The following is a 19,052-nucleotide window of genomic DNA, read 5'->3' on the forward strand; positions in this document are numbered from 1 at the left end:
TCTATCTCAGTCCTATTCTCCTTCTCATATATTTTGCGTTGGCTGAGTTTGCACTAAATTTGTTTGTTTCAGACATGTGGATTCCTCTGTTACCTCAAGTATTTCGTTCCCATTTTCCCCGTCCTCCTGGCCGGTAAAGATAAGGACATCATGAATAACAATAAAATGGAGCATGGAAGAAAGGTGCATAAACGCTGTGTCCTACCAATTCTAACATACACTCAGAAACACGAGGCCTTACACGACATCTAGAGACAAAGCTACGAAGATTGCAAAATAGAAACTAAATGAAAAATGTTGAGTGTAACATGGAAAGACACGGACAGTACTTGCACCGTGAAGTACACACACAAAACGCGTATTTCAGTGGTGATGAATAACAAGTAGTGAACTCGAGCAGGTCATTGGAATAGAGCCGACAATAAGTAGGCAGCAAAAGTGAACAGCGAAAACTCAGAATTTGTAGAAGTCACGGCAGATAAAGAGCGAGCGAGGTGATGAGATCCAATAGACCATTGGTTAGATTAGGATGGAGTACTCTAACATCAGACAGAAAGGCAGAGGACGTTGGGAAAGGGCTGAATTATTTTAGTGGTTATTTTCGCATGGATGTCTGCTCGGGAAACTGCAACAATGACACCAACAACGCAGGAAGACTTTATTACCTCGAGGGCCGCCACAAGGGGAGTCCGTCCTGCGGTGTCCCCGGCGTTCACGTCCACAGTGGCATGCGAGGCGAGCTGCTGCACCACGTCCACGTGTCCCGCCTCGCAGGCCAGACCCAGCGCCGACAAGCCATCACGACTCAATCTGTTGACCTCCAGCGTCCTCACCTGCGGGATTGGTAGCATGAGTGGCGCCCCCCAGCCATTAAATGAAGGAGGAACATGGTTGCTTCTTTGTTCACGGTAAATAGCACAGACTAACGGGTAGAAAATAATACTCTTACGTGCTACTCCTCACTTCCAGCAGCCTCATCTCCGGTGTTTGTACTTTCATGTTAAATCAAATGAGAAATACGAAGGACAGCATAATATATGTTAAAAAATGCCAGCAAAAATCTTGCTCCTATAAAAGGAACATAGGAAAATGCCAAAAGAACGATCCCATATAAATGATGGGATGTCTTGATACCCCTTAAAGGTAGGATGTTCCAGAGTTTACTAGAGAAAAAGTGGAACCCTTACATTGGAAAGTTGGACAGTATGGAAATGAGCAGGTCTCGTGCGGCGGGGACATGGATAGGGCTGGAGCCATGAAGCTTGCAATACCAGAGCAGCAGTTAACACAAAATGAACACGGGAGGGTTGGAGTCCTGAAGCTTGCAATATCAGAGCAGCAGTTAACACAAAATGAACACGGGAGGGTTGGAGTCCTGAAGCTTGCAATATCAGAGCAGCAGTTAACACAAAATGAACACGGGAGGGTTGGAGTCCTGAAGCTTGCAATACCAGAGCAGCAGTTAACACAAAATGAACACGGGAGGGTTGGAGTCCTGAAGCTTGCAATATCAGAGCAGCAGTTAACACAAAATGAACACGGGAGGGTTGGAGTCATGAGGTTTGCAATATCAGAGCAGCAGTTAACACAAAATGAACACGGGAGGGTTGGAGTCATGAAGCTTGCAATATCAGAGCAGCAGTTAACACAAAATGAACACGGGAGGGTTGGAGTCATGAGGTTTGCAATATCAGAGCAGCAGTTAACACAAAATGAACACGGGAGGGTTGGAGCCATGAAGCTTGCAATATCAGAGCAGCAGTTAACACAAAATGAACACGGGAGGGTTGGAGCCATGAAGCTTGCAATATCAGAGCAGCAGTTAACACAAAATGAACACGGGAGGGTTGGAGCCATGAAGCTTGCAATATCAGAGCAGCAGTTAACACAAAATGAACACGGGAGGGTTGGAGTCATGAAGCTTGCAATATCAGAGCAGCAGTTAACACAAAATGAACACGGGAGGGTTGGAGCCATGAAGCTTGCAATATCAGAGCAGCAGTTAACACAAAATGAACACGGGAGGGTTGGAGTCCTGAAGCTTGCAATATCAGAGCAGCAGTTAACACAAAATGAACACGGGAGGGTTGGTGTCCTGAAGCTTGCAATATCAGAGCAGCAGTTAACACAAAATGAACACGGGAGGGTTGGAGTCATGAAGCTTGCAATATCAGAGCAGCAGTTAACACAAAATGAACACGGGAGGGTTGGAGTCATGAGGTTTGCAAGTTTAGAGTAGCTGTTATCATAAAATAGCGATACTCATAATAAAATGTGCTCAGTTCCTCCGCTCTGCTAACCGAGTAACTCACAAAAGCACATGTACAGATAGATAGACAGAGACAGATAGAAAGATATAGAGAGACAGAGAGTACGTGTTAGGGGAGGTGGCGTGGCTGGCTCTTGTGGCAGGGGGAGGGGTTTATACGACAATTTATCTTCACCAGCGTACAATAGTGTATGTTACTGGCAGAAGGACTTGCTTGTTGGCTGACCATCAGGGGCGGTATTTTCAGACGCCTCCACCTCCCGCATTAACTTTTTCCAAAGGCCGAAAAAGTAGATTAATCAGGTTTCCATGTGAGTTTTTTCATATTCACGGTACAGAAGAAGGGTCACACTACCACCAGGGTCATTGAAGTAACCCTGGAAATGCCCAAAACTCCAAGGAAAGCCTTGTCAAATATGTGTGCTGGGGCACCTAAAGGTTTGAGAATATGGGTCCAGTGGTATACAAGGAAGGGTTACCCATCTGCCAATTTCAATGACACGCAAGTCGAATTGGAGAGGGGGCGAGATTTGTTTGTAGCCAATGGTATGTTACCCTTCATGGAAAGGATCAGGTGGATTTGCCATCTTCCAAACTTGGCGTGAATAGTGTATGCCAAAATGGCCGGGGCACGTTTGAAGAGTGGTAAATGGTATGCAAGTAATAAGAGAAGGCTAGGTGGTTTGTTCTCTTAGGTTAGTGTGAATACAGTCAGACAGAGGAATGCTTTGCCTACAACCTAAGTTAGCGAGGTGGCGTGGCTTGTTTATGTGCTGCATAGACAGGCTAATAACAGTGCACTCAACGGGAAGGGCGAATCAACGGAAATCGAGTACACAGCATGTTGAGGGGGGGGGGCGGCTTGTTCATGCATTGGACAAGGATGAACACATGAAACTGGAGGAGGTACCTATTTTCCAAGCCAACGAGAAAACGTAATAGCAGAGGCCAAGGCGGTGGCTGAGTGGCTAGCGTGCGGGTACGGCGTCCAGGAGGACCCAGGTTTGCGTAACACCCGCCGCCACAAGCTGGGATTTTTCAGTTACCGCCGAGTGGCCTAAGACTACCCCCATGCTGCCCTGCAGACCACCTATCAACCCGGACTCTAGATTTTCTTTCTCTAAAGAAGATCAAAGATGAGCTCCGGGAGACAGCATGACCCAAGCAAGATGGCGCTACTAAAAACACTTGCCTGCGCCATAACAGGCTGGGGCCGAGCATCAGACCCCTCCAAGAAAGCCTACCGGCGCCCTAGACAGAACGTAAAAAAAAAAATGTCGAGGTCAGCGCACACCGGTGGCTCGCTTATGGACTGGCTTATGGCTCCTTGTGGATGGTATACACAGTGAGGGACAGGGAAGAGAGAATGACATTTTCAAAGTTGACGGGAACAGAGTATATTGATAGCAGGAGGGGGAAGGGGCATATTTTCCAAGTTGACGAAAACGGATTATAGTAGAGGCGGGGGCTGGGGGAGGGGGGGGGGGGGCTATATTCGAAATCAAAATACTCATAATAATGAAGCAGAGAACGCCTCACCTGCAGCAGCGCCTGGATGATGACACGGAAGCCCAGCAGAGCGGCCCACATGAGTGCGGTCATGCCCTGGTCATCCAGCAGCTCCAGGTTCACGCCGTCAGTCTCCACCAGGGCCAGCGCCGCCTCCACGTTCCCGCACTTGCACGCGTGAAGCAGCGCCGTGCACGCCCGCTCGTCCGCGGCGTTCAGCTGTGAGGGACAGGGCTTGTTATTTATTTATTATTTCCACCACAGAGGTAAACCCTGTGTCCCGTGTCTCATTATATTTTATTAAACTAATTCCTTAAATATACACACACACACACACACACACACACACACACACACACACACACACACACACACACACACACCTACGGAATTTTGTCCCTCCCTTTATATTTTCATCTCCAGTTTCCTTTGCGGCCATTCTACCTCTACTGTGGTAGACGGTTACTGTTTTCCCCTAAACCTATCAGCAGCGGTTTCTCGTGGGGCTCTGTTCTATTTCCAATTCTCTTTTTGCTGTTCATTAATGATCTATCCAAAATAAACTGTCCAATCCACTCGTGCGCCGATGACTTCATTACGCATTACTCAACATATTTTGACAGAAGACCCTCCCAACATGAATTACATGAGTCTAGGCTGGACGCTGTAGAACGCTTAACCTCAAACCTTGTTATTACTTCTAAATGAGGCAAAAAGAACTTGGTGTCCTTCAATGCCTCAACAACTCAATATCACTATCTGCCAACTTGATACTTTCTCACAAACACATATCCCCTATTCCTAGATAACACTCAGCTGTCACCTTCTTCCGCACTATATATCCTCGGTCTATCCTTAACTCAAAATCTTAACTGAAACCATCGTATCTTCTCTTTTACTAAATCAGCTTCCTCAAGGTTAAGCGTTCTGTATCGTCTCCACCAGTTCTTTTCCCCCTCACAGATGCTGTGCATATACAGAGGTCTTGTCTGCCTTCGTACGGAGTATGCATCTCATGTGTGGGGGGGGCTCCACACATACTGCCCTTTTGGGCAGAGTAAAGTTAAAGGCTCTTCGCCTTATCAACTCCCCTTCTCTTACTAACAGTCTTCTACCTCTTAAATTCCGCCGCAGTGATGCTTCTGATTCTATCTTTTATCGATATTTTCATGCTGACTGCTCTTCTGAACTTGCTAACTGCATGCCTTCCTCCCCTCCCGTGGTCTTGCTGCACTCGACTTGCTCCTATGCGGTCCAAACCCCTTATGCAAGAGTAACCAGGATCTTCATTCCTTCATCCTTTTCAATGGCAAACTCTGGATCAGCCTTCCTTTGTCTGTATTTCCTCCTGCCTATGACTTGACCTCTTTCAAGAGGAGAGTATCAAGACACATCTTCACCCGAAATGGACCTCTCTTTTGGCCAATTTTTTTTTTTTTATATTTCCTTTTATAGAAGCAGTGGCAGCGGACTTTTTTTGTTTACAATTATTTTTGCAATTGAGCTGCTTTCTATACTGTAAACACTCTCTCTCTCTCTCTCTCTCTCTCTCTCTCTCTCTCTCTCTCTCTCTCTCTCTCTCTCTCTCTCTCTCTCTCTCTCTCTCTCTCTCTCTCTCTCTCTCTCTCTCTCTCTCCACCCACCTCTACCCCGCGGATGGCCAGCATCAGCCTGAGTGCCGGTAGACCTTCTGGGAACGTGGTGGCGTACATGAGCGCAGTTTTGGACTCGAGAGTATGAGCGTTGACGTCTACGTCGCGCCGCGCCAGCAGCAGCATGGCGAGGTGGTAATGGTTGTCCGCCAAGGCGCGGATCAGCGGCGTTTTGCCCTCGGCGTCACTGATGTTAATGTTAATATCTGGCCGTTCAAGAAGAGCCTCCACGGACGGCTGTGATCCACGCCGCACGGCGTACATTAACGGCGCAGCCCGGAAATCATCCGTCTGGTTGACGTTGATGTTATTTCGAGCACACAGGAGGGCGACAAGAGCAGAGTGGTCGCTGCGTGTGGCCAGCAGCAGTGCAGACATGCCTTGCTCGCTGCACCGAAGGTTAGGCTCGAGGTCTGGGTGGGAAAAAAGGAGACACACTATGTCTTCGTGCCCCATGATGCAAGCGTACATAAGGGCCGTCTTGTCCTCGCGATCCCGAAGGTTGACATCGATGATGGGGTGCTCCAGCAGGAGTTTCACACAGTCCACGTGCCCGTTTTTGGCCGCCAGCAGCAGTGCAGTGCTACCCTGCTCGTTGCGGCGGTTTACGCCGATGTGTGAATGCTGCAGCAAGCAACGCGTGAGTCGCGCGTTGCCGTGATGTCCCCCCGCCACGTGCAGCGCTGTGTCGCCGCTGTCATCCTCTAGGTTCACGTTTGTCTTGGGATACTTAATCAACAATTCGGCTGTGTCGTCGTGGCCAGAGCGGGTGGCGAACAGCAAGGCGCTGCACTTGTCCGTGGCGGTGAGGTTGACGTCTATGGTTGGGTGCCGCAGCAGCATGCTAGTCACCTCGTACATACCTGCCGTGGCAGCGACGGTAAGGGCAGTGTGGTCGTGTTTGTCCTGCTGGTTCACGTTCACCTCTGGGCAGTTGAGAAGAGCACCCAGCGTTCGCACCTGGCCATGCTCCGCAGCAAGCATCAGCACCGAGCGGCCACGCCAGTCCACACTGCTGGTGTCGACATCCTTATGCATGAGCAATAAGCGAAGTACCTGTACGTGTCCATTCCTCGCCGCCACCATGAGAGGCGTGAGGCCCTGCTCGTCCCGTTCGTTCACGTCCAACCCGGGAACCAACAGAAACACCTTCACCACCTCGGCCTGACCGTTGGCCACCGCCCAAGCGAAAGACGTCTTGCCAGTCTTCTGCCGCCAGCTGACGTATGGGCCGTTCTCGAGGAGCTTCACCACGTCCCCGATGTTGTCCACCTGCATGTCGCTGACGGGGTGGTTATAGCGCAGCGTCATGGCCGAGGGTGTGTGATACGAACACTCGGAGGACGACGAGTCATCGAGGGAATCCTCGGCGCCGCTCGACGCCAGCTGATTGTAGCGAGTTAAAAGCTGCACCACCTCTTTGTGCCCTTCGTGCTGAGCCCACGCCAGTGCCGTGCGGTTGTTCCTGTCCTTGACCTCCGTGTCGCCACGCGAGTCCCTGAGGAGAGTCTTGACGGCCAGGAGCTGATTGCACCGAGCGGCCCACATTATGGGTGTGAGGCCCTCAGAGTCTGGTGTATCAGGTCGGAGGTTATGGTACTGTTGCAGCAGCTCTACCACGTGCACGGCGCCACTCTTCGCCGCCCAGGCCAGGGCCGTCATGCCCGCCCCGTCCTGCTCGTTGATGTCGACGTCAGGGTGGGCCAGCAGTCTCTTTACGACGGGGCGTTGGCTGTTGCGGGCAGCTAAAAGAAAAGCCGTGAAGCCGCTGCGAGTTCTTAGGGAGACGTTTATATCCTTGTGAGCGAGCAAGGCCGCTAACACATCCTCGTGACCTGCGCTTGCGGCCATCATGACCGGGGTCATGCCCTCCATATCGGAACGGTTGGGGTCTATGGACGCGTGGTGTAGCAGTATGTAGGTACAGTCGGCGTGGCCAGAACGTGAGGCGAACAGCAGCGCTGTACGGCCATGGTTGTCTTGCAGGTTCACGTCAGTGTCGTTACACTTACACAGCATGTTAACTACGGCGGTGTGGCCGTGCTCCGCCGCGCGCATGAGGGGACTGACCTTGTCCTTGGTGCAAACGTTGACGTCCGCGGCGTCGTGCTGCAGTAGCACGCTGGCCACCTCCGTGTGACCCGTCTCCGCCGCCATCAGTAACGAGGACCGGCCGATATTGTCTCGCTGCGAGATGTCGACGCCACGCAGAATGAGCAATTCTGTGGCCTCCGCCTGGCCCACCGACACGGCCCACATGAGAGCGTTCATGCCATCCTTGTCGCGGACAGACATGTTGGCTTTGGCGTCCAGCAGCGCCGAAACGCAGCTCACTCTGCCGCCCGCCGCCGCCCACAACAAAGCCGTGGACCCGTCTGGGTGACGTTTGTCCACTGTGGTGCGGTAGGAGCTGATGAGCTGCTTGACGACGCCTTCATGGCCGTTGACGGATGCCTTCATGAGAGCCGTTTCACCCGCGTTGTTGGTCAGGTCTGGCTCCGTGTCGGGGTGCACCATGAAGAGCCGCACCACGCCCGTGTGGCCGCCGTGCGCCGCCCACAGCAAGGCACTCCACCCGTCGTCATCCTGCAATAACACTCACCTTGAACCATTAAGCATACTCTCATTGTGGCCTTGGTACATGTACCTCAGAAAACGGCAAACAAAGGCAACAATGAGTTATGAGACATGAAAAACTGTATTTGCCTGTTCGTATCGGGGCTGTAGATAACAGACAGCGACATTTCTTGTTATTTTAGCTAGAAAAATATTTCCCATATACGGCTATATATATATATATATATATATATATATATATATATATATATATATATATATATATATATATATATATATATATATATATATATATAATTCTTTTATTTTTCATACTAATATTTTCAAAATAACTGGTTGAATCTTATTACAAGCACAGAATTGCATAAAATGCTGTTATTAAAATAATTTTGAAGATTTTGCTCTAAAATTCGCTATTCACATCAGTGGAAGGAAATTTAACCTGTTTATGAACATTCTCATGTATTTCTCAAATTATGATTCAATTTGAATGAAAGAAAAAAACCGTCTGTTCCTAAATTCCTGTCTCCGGTGCGATACCTTCTCCGAGGGAGCAAAACCGCAGCGATATCAGTCCGTAGAGCACAAGACAAAATGTGACATGAACCACAAAGCTATTATTAACATCATGTTCAAAATGAACCATTAACACCAGAAAGCTGGACAACTGCTGAGTTTAAGCAGCACTTCAAGGACAGAGCCTTACTGCATTTTTGTCATAGTAAGGCTGCACGTCTGGCAGAGGATGGTGCATTTTCTTATAGACTTTAATGGCATCGCAAATTTGACGTGACAGTGAGAGTTTTAGGTGGGTCGAGTTGACTTGAAAGACGAAAATATCGCAGGTCCTTTGCTATACTGTTCATACTTACTTGCAAAATAATAATTTACGTACTAACAAAATTATAGCTTGGTAGAAATAACTTTGTTATGGCCAAGTAAGTACAATTTTTTTTTTTGTATGAATATGTCTTTAATATTATTTTACATTGCTGTGGGCATCAAAGACGTTGGTGTTGAAAATAGCCGTCACCTCTCTGCCCACTGAAGTTAGGAGAATATAAAATTTCTGGTATCAAAGGGCACCTTCACGCCCTACTGCGAACAGGCCAATTGAACAAAAAGAAGAATGCATGATGACTTCGCAGTTTAGTTTTCGAGTGTCACATACACAGCAAAACAGCGGAAGACTAACATGGACAAAGCTTCTTTTTTTTTTATCGTGGGTCCATCCTTGCCTTACACAGCCCTGCCTTCGTGGCTCGCACACACATATCAAAGCCACGGCCAAAAAACATGGACATGATGAGTTGCTATCATGTATCCTTGCCCTGCATAATCCTGTCTCAGCGCATTGCCAGCACACTCTCCACACCCACCTGCAAGTTGACGTGTGTGGCGGGGTGCTGCAGCAGGGCAGCCACAGCCGCCTCTTGGCCTCGCCAGGAGGCGTACATGAGGGCGCTCTCACCATGATTATTTTGCCAGTTCACGTCAGCGCCGCCCGAGAGCAGCGTCGTCATGGAAACCGTATCTCCGTTGTCCGCCGCTGCTACCAGCCGCTCCTCTGATTGATTGATTGATTGATGGTTTATTGTTGCAGAGTAACCTATACAACAAAGGAGAAGGGAGGAACCTGCCATCCCAACCCCCAGGCAATACATAGTGTGATTGAACAACTGTTGATATATCCATGAAACTAAACAGGTATAATGGTAGGGGACAAGTGCTACTTAAAAATAAACAGAAGCTGTGATGATATCAAGGGGGCAGAGAACAAGGGACTGCACCCAGAAGAACTACAATCTAGGGGCAAATGCAGGATATCTATATATATATATATATATATATATATATATATATATATATATATATATATATATATATATATATATATATATATATATATATATATATATATATATATATATATATATATATATATATATATATATATATATATATATATATATATATATATATATATATATATATATATATATATATATATATATATATATATATATATATATATATATATATATATATATATATATATATATATATATATATATATATATATATATATATATATATGTATAGGGAGCTGTCCCCATGGGGTCCAAAGTACTCGGCCAAGGAGCTGGTACCCAACATCCCATCCTCAGCGAGACCGCTGAGATACTTCTTGTTCCTCCTCAGAAGGGTTCTATAGTCCCTCGCGACAGAGTCCTGTATCGCTCCTAGTCACCAGTCATCCTAGCAGCAAGACTCTCTTCTAAATTCTCCAATGTGTCCCTCGAGGCAACTCCACTCCTTGTGTGAAAGTGTGCCTTTGTTATACAGATTACTTTATAAATTAGAGCAACTAGGTATTGAAGGTAAAGTACACCACTGGATCGCAAATTGGTTGAGCAACAGACAGCAAAGAATGGTGATCGATGGATTTATTAACTCAGAGTGGGCGCCTGTCACCAGTAGTGACCCTCAGGGTTCAGTTCTTGCCCCAGTGCTCTTTATAATTTATATCAACGATGTGGACGTTGGACTTAGAAGTCTCATTAGTAAGTTTGCTGACCACACAAAGATTGCTAACTCGGTCCTCACTGACAAAGACAGACAAAGCCTCTAAGAAGGTTTGCTTATAATTTCAGCTTGGTCTAATAGATGGGAGATGCCCTTTAATATAGATAAGTGCAATGTTCTTCAAATCGGTTCAAAAATAAGAGGTTCGATTACGAAATGCGTGGCGATAAACACAAAAGCGTTCAGTGCGTCAAGGACCTGGGTGTCAAAATCGCGTCAAACCTCAAATATTCATAGTAATGTACTGACGCAGCAAACAAAGCGAACAGAATGCTGGGCTTATCATTCAAGAATAAAAATGTAATAATTCACGCAGAGGATATTGCTAAATTAGAAGGTGTTCAACGTACGGCAACAAAGATGATCTCTTGCGCAGCAAACCATGCGACGAAAGTCTTTCATCCCTTGAGCTGTTCTCCCTTGAGAATCGTCGCCTCCGAGAAAAACTGATCGAATGTTTCAAAATACTCAATGGTTTTACGAACGTGGACAAATCAAAAGCGTTTTGATCGATGACACGTTCCGAACAAGAAATAATGGTGTAAATAAATAAATTGAGATTGCATCAAATATTTCTTCACCAACGTTGTAGTGCGAGAATGGAATAAACTCCTGCCTTCAGTGGTTCAGTGCAGTACGATTGATTAATTTAGAAACGAGCTCGATCGCCACTTCCTTCAACTTGATATCACTAAAGTAGAAATGTAAGGTCTTGGTGGCATTAAATTTAATATGATTTCATTTAAGTTTAAGGACAGACCACCTAGTCTGGACCATAGGGTCTGTGTGGTCTGAATATCTATGCAAATCTATGTTAATATCTTGCTACAGCCTCCCTGCTATAGCATTTCTACGAGAAACTGGCGGGCGGGAGAGTGGCGGCTGGGGGTCAGCCAAGGTCAGCACCGCCCCGCACCTTGCCACACACTCTCAACACCTCTCTCTCTGCCAGCCGTACTGAGCGGAGGTGTGGTAGCTTTCTCTCCCGACCCGTTCGCAGAGTCAGGTCACAATGCCACCAGCCGCTAGATATCCGTGTTTGACTTGCAGGAGGGAGTTCACGAAGGACTTCCTCAACCAGGAAAATGGTGAGTACACTGTATGTTTTTCTGTGAAACTGAACACAAGGTAAGTGTAAAGTTAAAAGCGATAGATAGCAAGGTACAGTTTCTGGAGGGTGTGTTAGGATTGGATGTAGCTAGTGTCGGGGAGAGTGAGGTTAAGGTCGTTGAAAAGGTAGAGAGGTTGGAAGATAGAGTAGGTGAGGTAGAGAAGAAGGTAGGTACCTTAGATTCCTTCCAGCAGGTTAGAAAAGGGAATAAGGCTGTAACGGCAGATGTTAGTTACAGTGGTGTCGTGACGAGGAACAGGTTCCAGGTGTTAGGAGACCAAGTTGAGAGCGATCCTAGCATCGTTCTTGCCGGTGATAGTTTAGTTAGACAGCAGGACCAGGAGTTTTGTAGGAAGGGAGCGAGGCGGAGGCATGTAGTTTTTCCTGGACGTAGAATTGAGCATGTAGCTGAGAAGGTTGACGACTTCGTCGTCACTACCTCAGAGGAGACAGTGTTTGTTTACCTGATCGGTACAAACAATGTAGTTAAAGGTAGGTCAGAGGAGGTTCTAGACAAGTACAGGAAGTTTGTCGGGAAGTTGAGGGACAGCAGGCGGCGTTCAGTTGTGTGTGGTTGCTCCCTCGGCACGATGTTAGTTCCCTCATTCTCAGTAGAATGATGGGGATTAACGAACGTGTCAGGGATTTGTGTAGTCGTGAGGGAGTCATGTTTGTGGACGTCTGGGATCATTTTATTCATGACAGGAGCTTGTTTGCTAACGATGGACTTCACTTAAATTGTGTAGGCAAGGCGAGGCTGGGCCGAGTGTTGGATGAGGAAGTTTTGAAAGAGTTAAAGAAAAGTCAGGTGCAGCGGGAACGAGGTGTGGAAACTTCCGGCTTGGCTGGGAGTGGGAGGAGTCTTCACTCAGACGGTGAGGTTCACGGAGGTAGGAGTATCAGGTCTCAGGTGAGGGGGGAACTAGAGGTGTGTAGTCCTGAGGAGGACGTCAAGTCACCAGACCCCCAGGTGGGGGATACTGAGGTAGCGGTCAGGTTAACAGCCACACAGGTGGGTGGTGAGGTAGAGGTAGTTGTAGATAATCGGGTCTGACGCACTATTCCAGTGAAACGACAGTTGATATATGGCGCACACTCGGCGAATAAATTAAACATCTTCTATGTAAATGCCCGTAGCATTATTCAGAAGCGTAGCCACTTGATAATTCATGCAATTACTGAAAAACCCGACTTCATTTTGATCACAGAAACATGGCTAAATACGCGTGACAAGCATCAGTTAAGTGAAGTAGCTATCAATGGTTACAACGCGTTTGCTAAGTGTCGTCTACACAAAAAAGGTGGAGGTGTAATAATATATGCTAAAAGTAATTTAGAAGTCATTCAGCTTAACACAACCGAAACAGAGGCTTATGATTAATTGTATGTACAAGCGACGATCAATAATGAAAAGTATGTTCTGGGCGTAATTTACCGACCTCATAAATCAAATGAAGACATTGATGGAAATCTCTACGCAGAGATAAATAAAATTATCAGAAACAGAAATGCAATAATATGCGGCGACTTCAATAACCCCTCTGTTAACTGGTCTACACTGTCTGCCGACAGGGAAGGAACTAGATTAATAAATTTTGCGCAAGATACATTTCTTTATCAAACAGTTACCGCGCCGACGCGAGGAAATAACATTCTGGATTTAGTCTTCACGACCGACAGCCACCTCATAACCGCCTGTGAGGTCGGCGAGCCATTTGCAAGCAGTGACCACAATATAATCAGATGCGTTTTAAATATTGAAACAAAAGCACGAGAAAACTCACTCCTAATACCTAACTATAGTAAAGCAAAGTTTACGGACCTAAGAAGAGAATTGGCTTCAGTAAATTGGAATCATTTGCTAAATAACGTCAGCGTTCAAGAAATGTATAATCGTTTTACTGCACAAATCACAGCGAGCGTAAATAAATTCATCCCACTCAAGCCACGAAGGACAGAGAATCAAAAGCCGTTATGGATGACTAATTACCTGCAGAAAATCATCGTCGAAAAAAAGAGAACTGTATAAGAAATATAAACCGTCACGCACTTCACAGGATCGTACTAATTATATCAATATCAAGAGAGAGTGCGAAAGGAAAATCAGAAAACAGAAACGCGAATATGAGATGAAAATATCACTTGATGCGAAGAAAAATCCCAGATTATTTTTCAGTTACATATGAAGCAAAAAAAAAAAAATGTAAAAAAATAATATCGGCCCACTATTAGTAAATGGCGATAAGATTAATGATGATAAAGGCATGGCGCCGGTCCTAAATTCAACCTTTAGTAGCGTATTCACAAAAGAAAACATGACATCGATCCCAGCCCCGAGGACTATTTTTCAAGGCCCTGAAGAACATAAGCTTGCGTTGACAGAAATCGATATCAGTGAAGTGCGTGCGTACCTGCAAAAAATAGATTAAAATAAATCTCCGGGCACCGACAATTTATCTCCTCGCGTGTTAAGAGAATGTAGTCAACAACTAGAATTACCCATAACGTTAATGTTCAACAAGTCATTAGCACAGGCTAGTCTGCCTCTAGAGTGGAAAAAGGCCAATGTTACCCCGATATTTAAAAAAAGAGGAGATAAAAAACAAGCCAGTAATTATCGTCCTATCAACCTTACGTCTGTCCTAATTAAATTATTCGAAAAAAATAATCAGGGAAAAAATTATCACTGATAATCAGCATGGATTTCGTAGTAGTCGATCTTGCCTTACCAACTTATTAACTTTTTTCAACGACGTTTATTCAAGTTGGGACGCCCGAGCCCCATATGACGTAATTTACCTAGACTTTCAGAAAGCGTTTGATAAAGTTCCCCACGTTAGGGTTATTTCAAAACTGCGTTCCCACGGTATTAGTGACCATCTATGTGCGTGGATTCATGACTGGCTCACCGACAGAGAGCAGCGTGTAGTTCTTAATGGTGAAGCATCCGATTGGCAACCCGTAACCAGTGGCGTGCCCCAAGGTTCGGTCCTGGGGCCAACACTATTCATAGTTTACGTGAACGATATAGAGACTGATATCCTGTCAAAAGTAGCCAAATTCGCCTACGACACCAAATTAGGAGGTACGGTAACGAACAGTACAAATTGCGAGAACATTCAATCAGACTTAATAAGATGTGCCGATTGGTGCGAAAAATGGCAAATGTGTTTCAACGTAGATAAATGTAAAGTAATGCACATAGGTGAAAAGAATCCTAACTTTAAATATCAGCTGCAAGGACATGAGCTCAGCGAAGTAAAACAAGAAAAAGATCTGGGTGTCATTACCAGTAATACTCTTAAAATGAGTGATCAATGTTCTGCGGCGAGTAAAAAAGCCAATATGATGCTAGGATTAATCTTAAGAAACTTTGATTATAAATCACCCGAACTTATGAAGAGAATATATTTAGCATTTGTAAAACCACACCCAGAGTACGCCGTTCAGTTCTGGTCATCGAATTATATAAAAGATCAAGTTTTGCTAGAAAGGATACAGCGACGAGCAACCAAACTAATTCCAGCGCTCCGTAACTTGACGTATGACGAGCGTTTAAAGCGTTTAGATATGTTTTCTTTAAAGAAGCGAGGAGTAAGAGGGGACTTAACTCAAGTGTTTAAAATCCTTAATAGATTCGAAAACATTTACCCAGATAGTCTATTTCAGAGAGACACCAACACAATAACACGCAGCAACGGTATGAAGTTAAAGGGAAACCGATGTAACACATTGGCGCGCAGAAGTTATTTCAGTAATAGAGTCGTCGATCACTGGAATAGACTCCCACCGTCAGTAGTCAGCGCACAGGGCATTAATAGCTTCAAGTCTTCATTGGATAAGTATTTCAGGGATATAAGATTTTACTGACCCTTTTTCATATGTTTCAGGCAGTGAGGTGTGGGAACAGTAAGGTTAACAGGATACTGGAGCGTACCCCTGTACCGAAGGTAAACGAGGATCAAGCCTCTACCGGTAACCCCTGAAACTAAATCTCACCCCATCGTGAGCAGTCCAATTTAATACTAACTTTTATTTATTTATTTATTTATTTATTTTTTTATTTTTTTTATTCTTATGACTCAACTCCATACACTGTTTACTGACCCTTTTTCGTTTGTCTCAGGCAGCCTGCAGCACGAGTAAAACCTGAAGACATTAGTTTCCCCCACAGCTTAGGTCACCAGTAGCGTAAGTTAAGGGTAGTAATTTCCTCATTTCTCTCTTTACTGTAAAATTTCCATGTCCCTTTCTTCCTTAAAGGCACATGGTGTTCTCTTCTAACTGTTTCCTGCCGGCACGTTGCCGGAGGGAGAGGTGGGTGGGGAGGAGCCTTCATCTATTCTGTCCTGTCCTACCACACGTAGATTACTAGTAGTAGCGGTAGTAAACAGACACACTCGCCATAGACCGACAGGTCTTCTGGTGTCTGTTCTTCCTATGTATTCCTCTCATATGTCAGCTATTTACTACCTTTAAATGAATTTAATTAAATAATTGAATAATCGAATAAGGTTCAGATTGTTTAGGATAATAACAAATATTTTGTGTAAATACCAGAACACTTGGCAACGTTGAAATACAACTATACCAGCAATAGACGAGAGGGTGAGTAAAAGCCTTCAGTATGAATTCTTGTGTGCACGACACCAACTGAATGCTACAACAGAAGGGAGAGGCAGTTCGGGGATGACAGAAAACAAGCCTTCAGGTATTTGGATTTAAACCTTGAGGGAGGTGGTCCGTGTAGGGCAGAGACAACGTTGTGCCGTCGTCAAGTTTCCCTGTTATTATCTCAACTGCTTTTTAACTCTTCTCACCTACACAACATCGTACCCTTGCATGATATTGAAATAATGAAAACCTCTGAGTTCCATTCAATGTAATCATTCGCCGATGGAGTACGATGTCTGCAATATGAGAATTTGTGTTAGAAGTTGAATGACGAGAGAGACCAAGCAACAATAATAGTAAGAACTGAACTTGTTGGTAGTCATTCAAAGTATAGTATTCATTGAGCAAAAGATTTTTTGGCCGAAACTGTCAAGCCTTGATAGGCGGTTGTATGTCGTGCGAGAGATGGACATGAGCATCGGTATAGTCACCTTGGTCGAGCCAAACACTGGAGGCTCGTACGTATAATTACATCATAATAAAAAAAATGTGTGAGGGAAAAATATAATGGGTTCTGCTTATTGAAGTGGTATAACGTTGTGTCATTTGTTGATGGGTGTCAGGCAAGTAGTTTGCGTGTTACAGAAATCCTTGAGTTGATACTTCACCTTTGGAGACTATCCCGACCGAGTTGAGGGCCCTGCGGAACACGCTGCCTCGGGGCCTGGCCACGGCCGTGCTCGCCACGCCGGGATTCACCATCATTTCCGCTTGGCTCCGTCTACTTCCGTGTCACTCTGCTGTGCCACCGAGGCACGAACGAGGTTGTCAGGCACGTCCGGGCATTGGTCTCCCTATGTGAAGAAGAGAACATCAAAATACGAGAACAAGGCCGTTCGCGTAAGAAAAATGCACACGTGACCAAAACAACACCAGGAGCTTGCAAGAGGACAGTAACTCTGCACAGATAAACAAACGCTAATTTGAGGGCGTACGCTATAGCTGCGCGTGGCCTCAGTACACGTATCCGCTCCATGTCAAGCGCAATATCCAGGTTACCACAGTTTACCTTCCCCAGATTTCCCCAGGTAACCATTTATTCACCAGCTCGAGAGGAAGAATGAACAGCTGAGTAGGCACTGAGTGCCCAGGGTGGGGTTCGAACCCAGGCCAGCTGATCCGAGGTTAAGAGTGCTAACAAATACACCACAGAGACGCACCCTGCACAGGGAAGCTCGTGCAAACCTAGCTCCACCTTATCTGTCAGTTTACAAAATATCTTCTTAAAGGTGGCTAACACACTCCAAAAGTTCTTTTAGTCTGTTCACTCATCCAACGCTTTTTATAACTATATTTAACTTCAGTATTTAACTAAGTTTAAAACAACCGTTGTTAAAGCCATTCCTCCAACTATTAACCTCACTCAAGTCACTACAAATCCCTTCGTCCTTGTAGGGTGAGATTCTCAACTCATGGAGTATTTTTTGTTCTGCACCGATTCGAACACGTTTGTGTTAATTATATTATATGAAGATTGGTACTACATCGTATTATCAAGATGAGGTCTGACTTATGCTAATTATAAATTGATGATAATTAGCACTTATGTTGCTGAGATTTTTAGAAACGACAGCCAGTACCCTATTTGTATCAGAGTGGCATCTTCCAGGTGCTGGGTTACACGAGGTCTAGAGGCTGCGGCAAAGTTGAGGGAGGGATGGTATTACTAATATCAGTGCGGAGCTGCTCAGACCAAGAGGTGAGGCCACGATCCATAGGCTGCAAATAATTTGAACTGCCTTATGGCATTCTGGTACCTTTCCTTCTGATTGGAGGAGGTGCTGGTCGTCCCTATCTGAGAGGGGAAAGGGGAACGTCAGGACTGCAACAACTACATGATATCGCAGTGCTCTGTGTACTTGATGCTTATCCATTTGTTGTTCATGCGGATTCGCAATCAAATGTTGAAGCTGTAGGGACCTAAGCAGTCCTGGTTCACGCTTAGTAAGTCGACAACTGACCGTATCCTTGCACTTTGCTTGGACAGGGAATTTTTTTCACGTTTGGGTTTTACAACCGATAAGCTTTTTTGACGGGGTCTTCTGGTCGGCCCAAGCCCGTAATGGCGCAGGCAAGTGTTTTCATAGTGGTGTCATCTTGCTTGGCTCATGCTGGCCCCCGGAACTCATCTTTGATCCTCTTCATTAATGAAAATTTCCACATACCTTGGTAGCGTAGTACAGAACAACGGCGGGTCCCGTCAATAAGTCTTATAGCGGATTCTCTTGGCCTACCGTGTAGTGGACTCGTTCAGCACGAGTATATGACATATCGTCAGTCGCTTGTGCTCACAGTTTTACTCTATATCTGCGAGACGTTGATACTGAATAGTTCCTTGAAGAGGCGTATTGATGCCATTGGTAATAAGTGCCTATGCTGAATCAAAGAATATCATGACTGTGTGTCAAGCCGGTAATACTCCATGGGATTGATTTGAGGACCGTTACCTGGTGCATAGCTCATGAACGCCAACTCTGGTCATACGGGTATATGGTACGCTACCCAGAAGTCGACCCTGCTCATCGAGTTCTTTCTGCAAGAGGCAAACCCGAGTGGAGGAGGTCATAGCAACGCCCACAGAGTTTGTGGATTGAGCAAGTTAAAGCATCCTGCCTGGACTCGCTCCCCCCTCACTTCATAAAACTCTCAGTCCCAGAATACAAGCCAGTCAGCA

At 45.7% G+C, this 19,052-nt stretch overlaps 1 protein-coding gene across 1 annotated transcript in view; it reads right to left on the reverse strand.

Moving 5' to 3' along the window:
• Positions 1 to 17,207, reverse strand: part of LOC126998767 (serine/threonine-protein phosphatase 6 regulatory ankyrin repeat subunit C-like) — a 31,502-nt gene extending 14,295 nt beyond the window's left edge. The window contains exons 1-5 of the mRNA XM_050860795.1: positions 16,987 to 17,207; positions 9,387 to 9,574; positions 5,422 to 8,016; positions 3,809 to 3,997; positions 666 to 833 (exon numbers count right to left, since the gene is read on the reverse strand). Of these exons, the coding sequence (XP_050716752.1) occupies positions 666 to 833; positions 3,809 to 3,997; positions 5,422 to 8,016; positions 9,387 to 9,574; positions 16,987 to 17,083 (3,237 nt within the window). The 5' untranslated portion in view covers positions 17,084 to 17,207. The remainder of the gene's footprint in view (positions 1 to 665; positions 834 to 3,808; positions 3,998 to 5,421; positions 8,017 to 9,386; positions 9,575 to 16,986) is intronic.
• Positions 17,208 to 19,052: the final 1,845 nt, after the last annotated feature.

Source organism: Eriocheir sinensis, chromosome 2 (assembly GCF_024679095.1).
Source record: "Eriocheir sinensis breed Jianghai 21 chromosome 2, ASM2467909v1, whole genome shotgun sequence".
Classification (NCBI taxonomy): Eukaryota; Metazoa; Arthropoda; class Malacostraca; order Decapoda; family Varunidae; genus Eriocheir; species Eriocheir sinensis.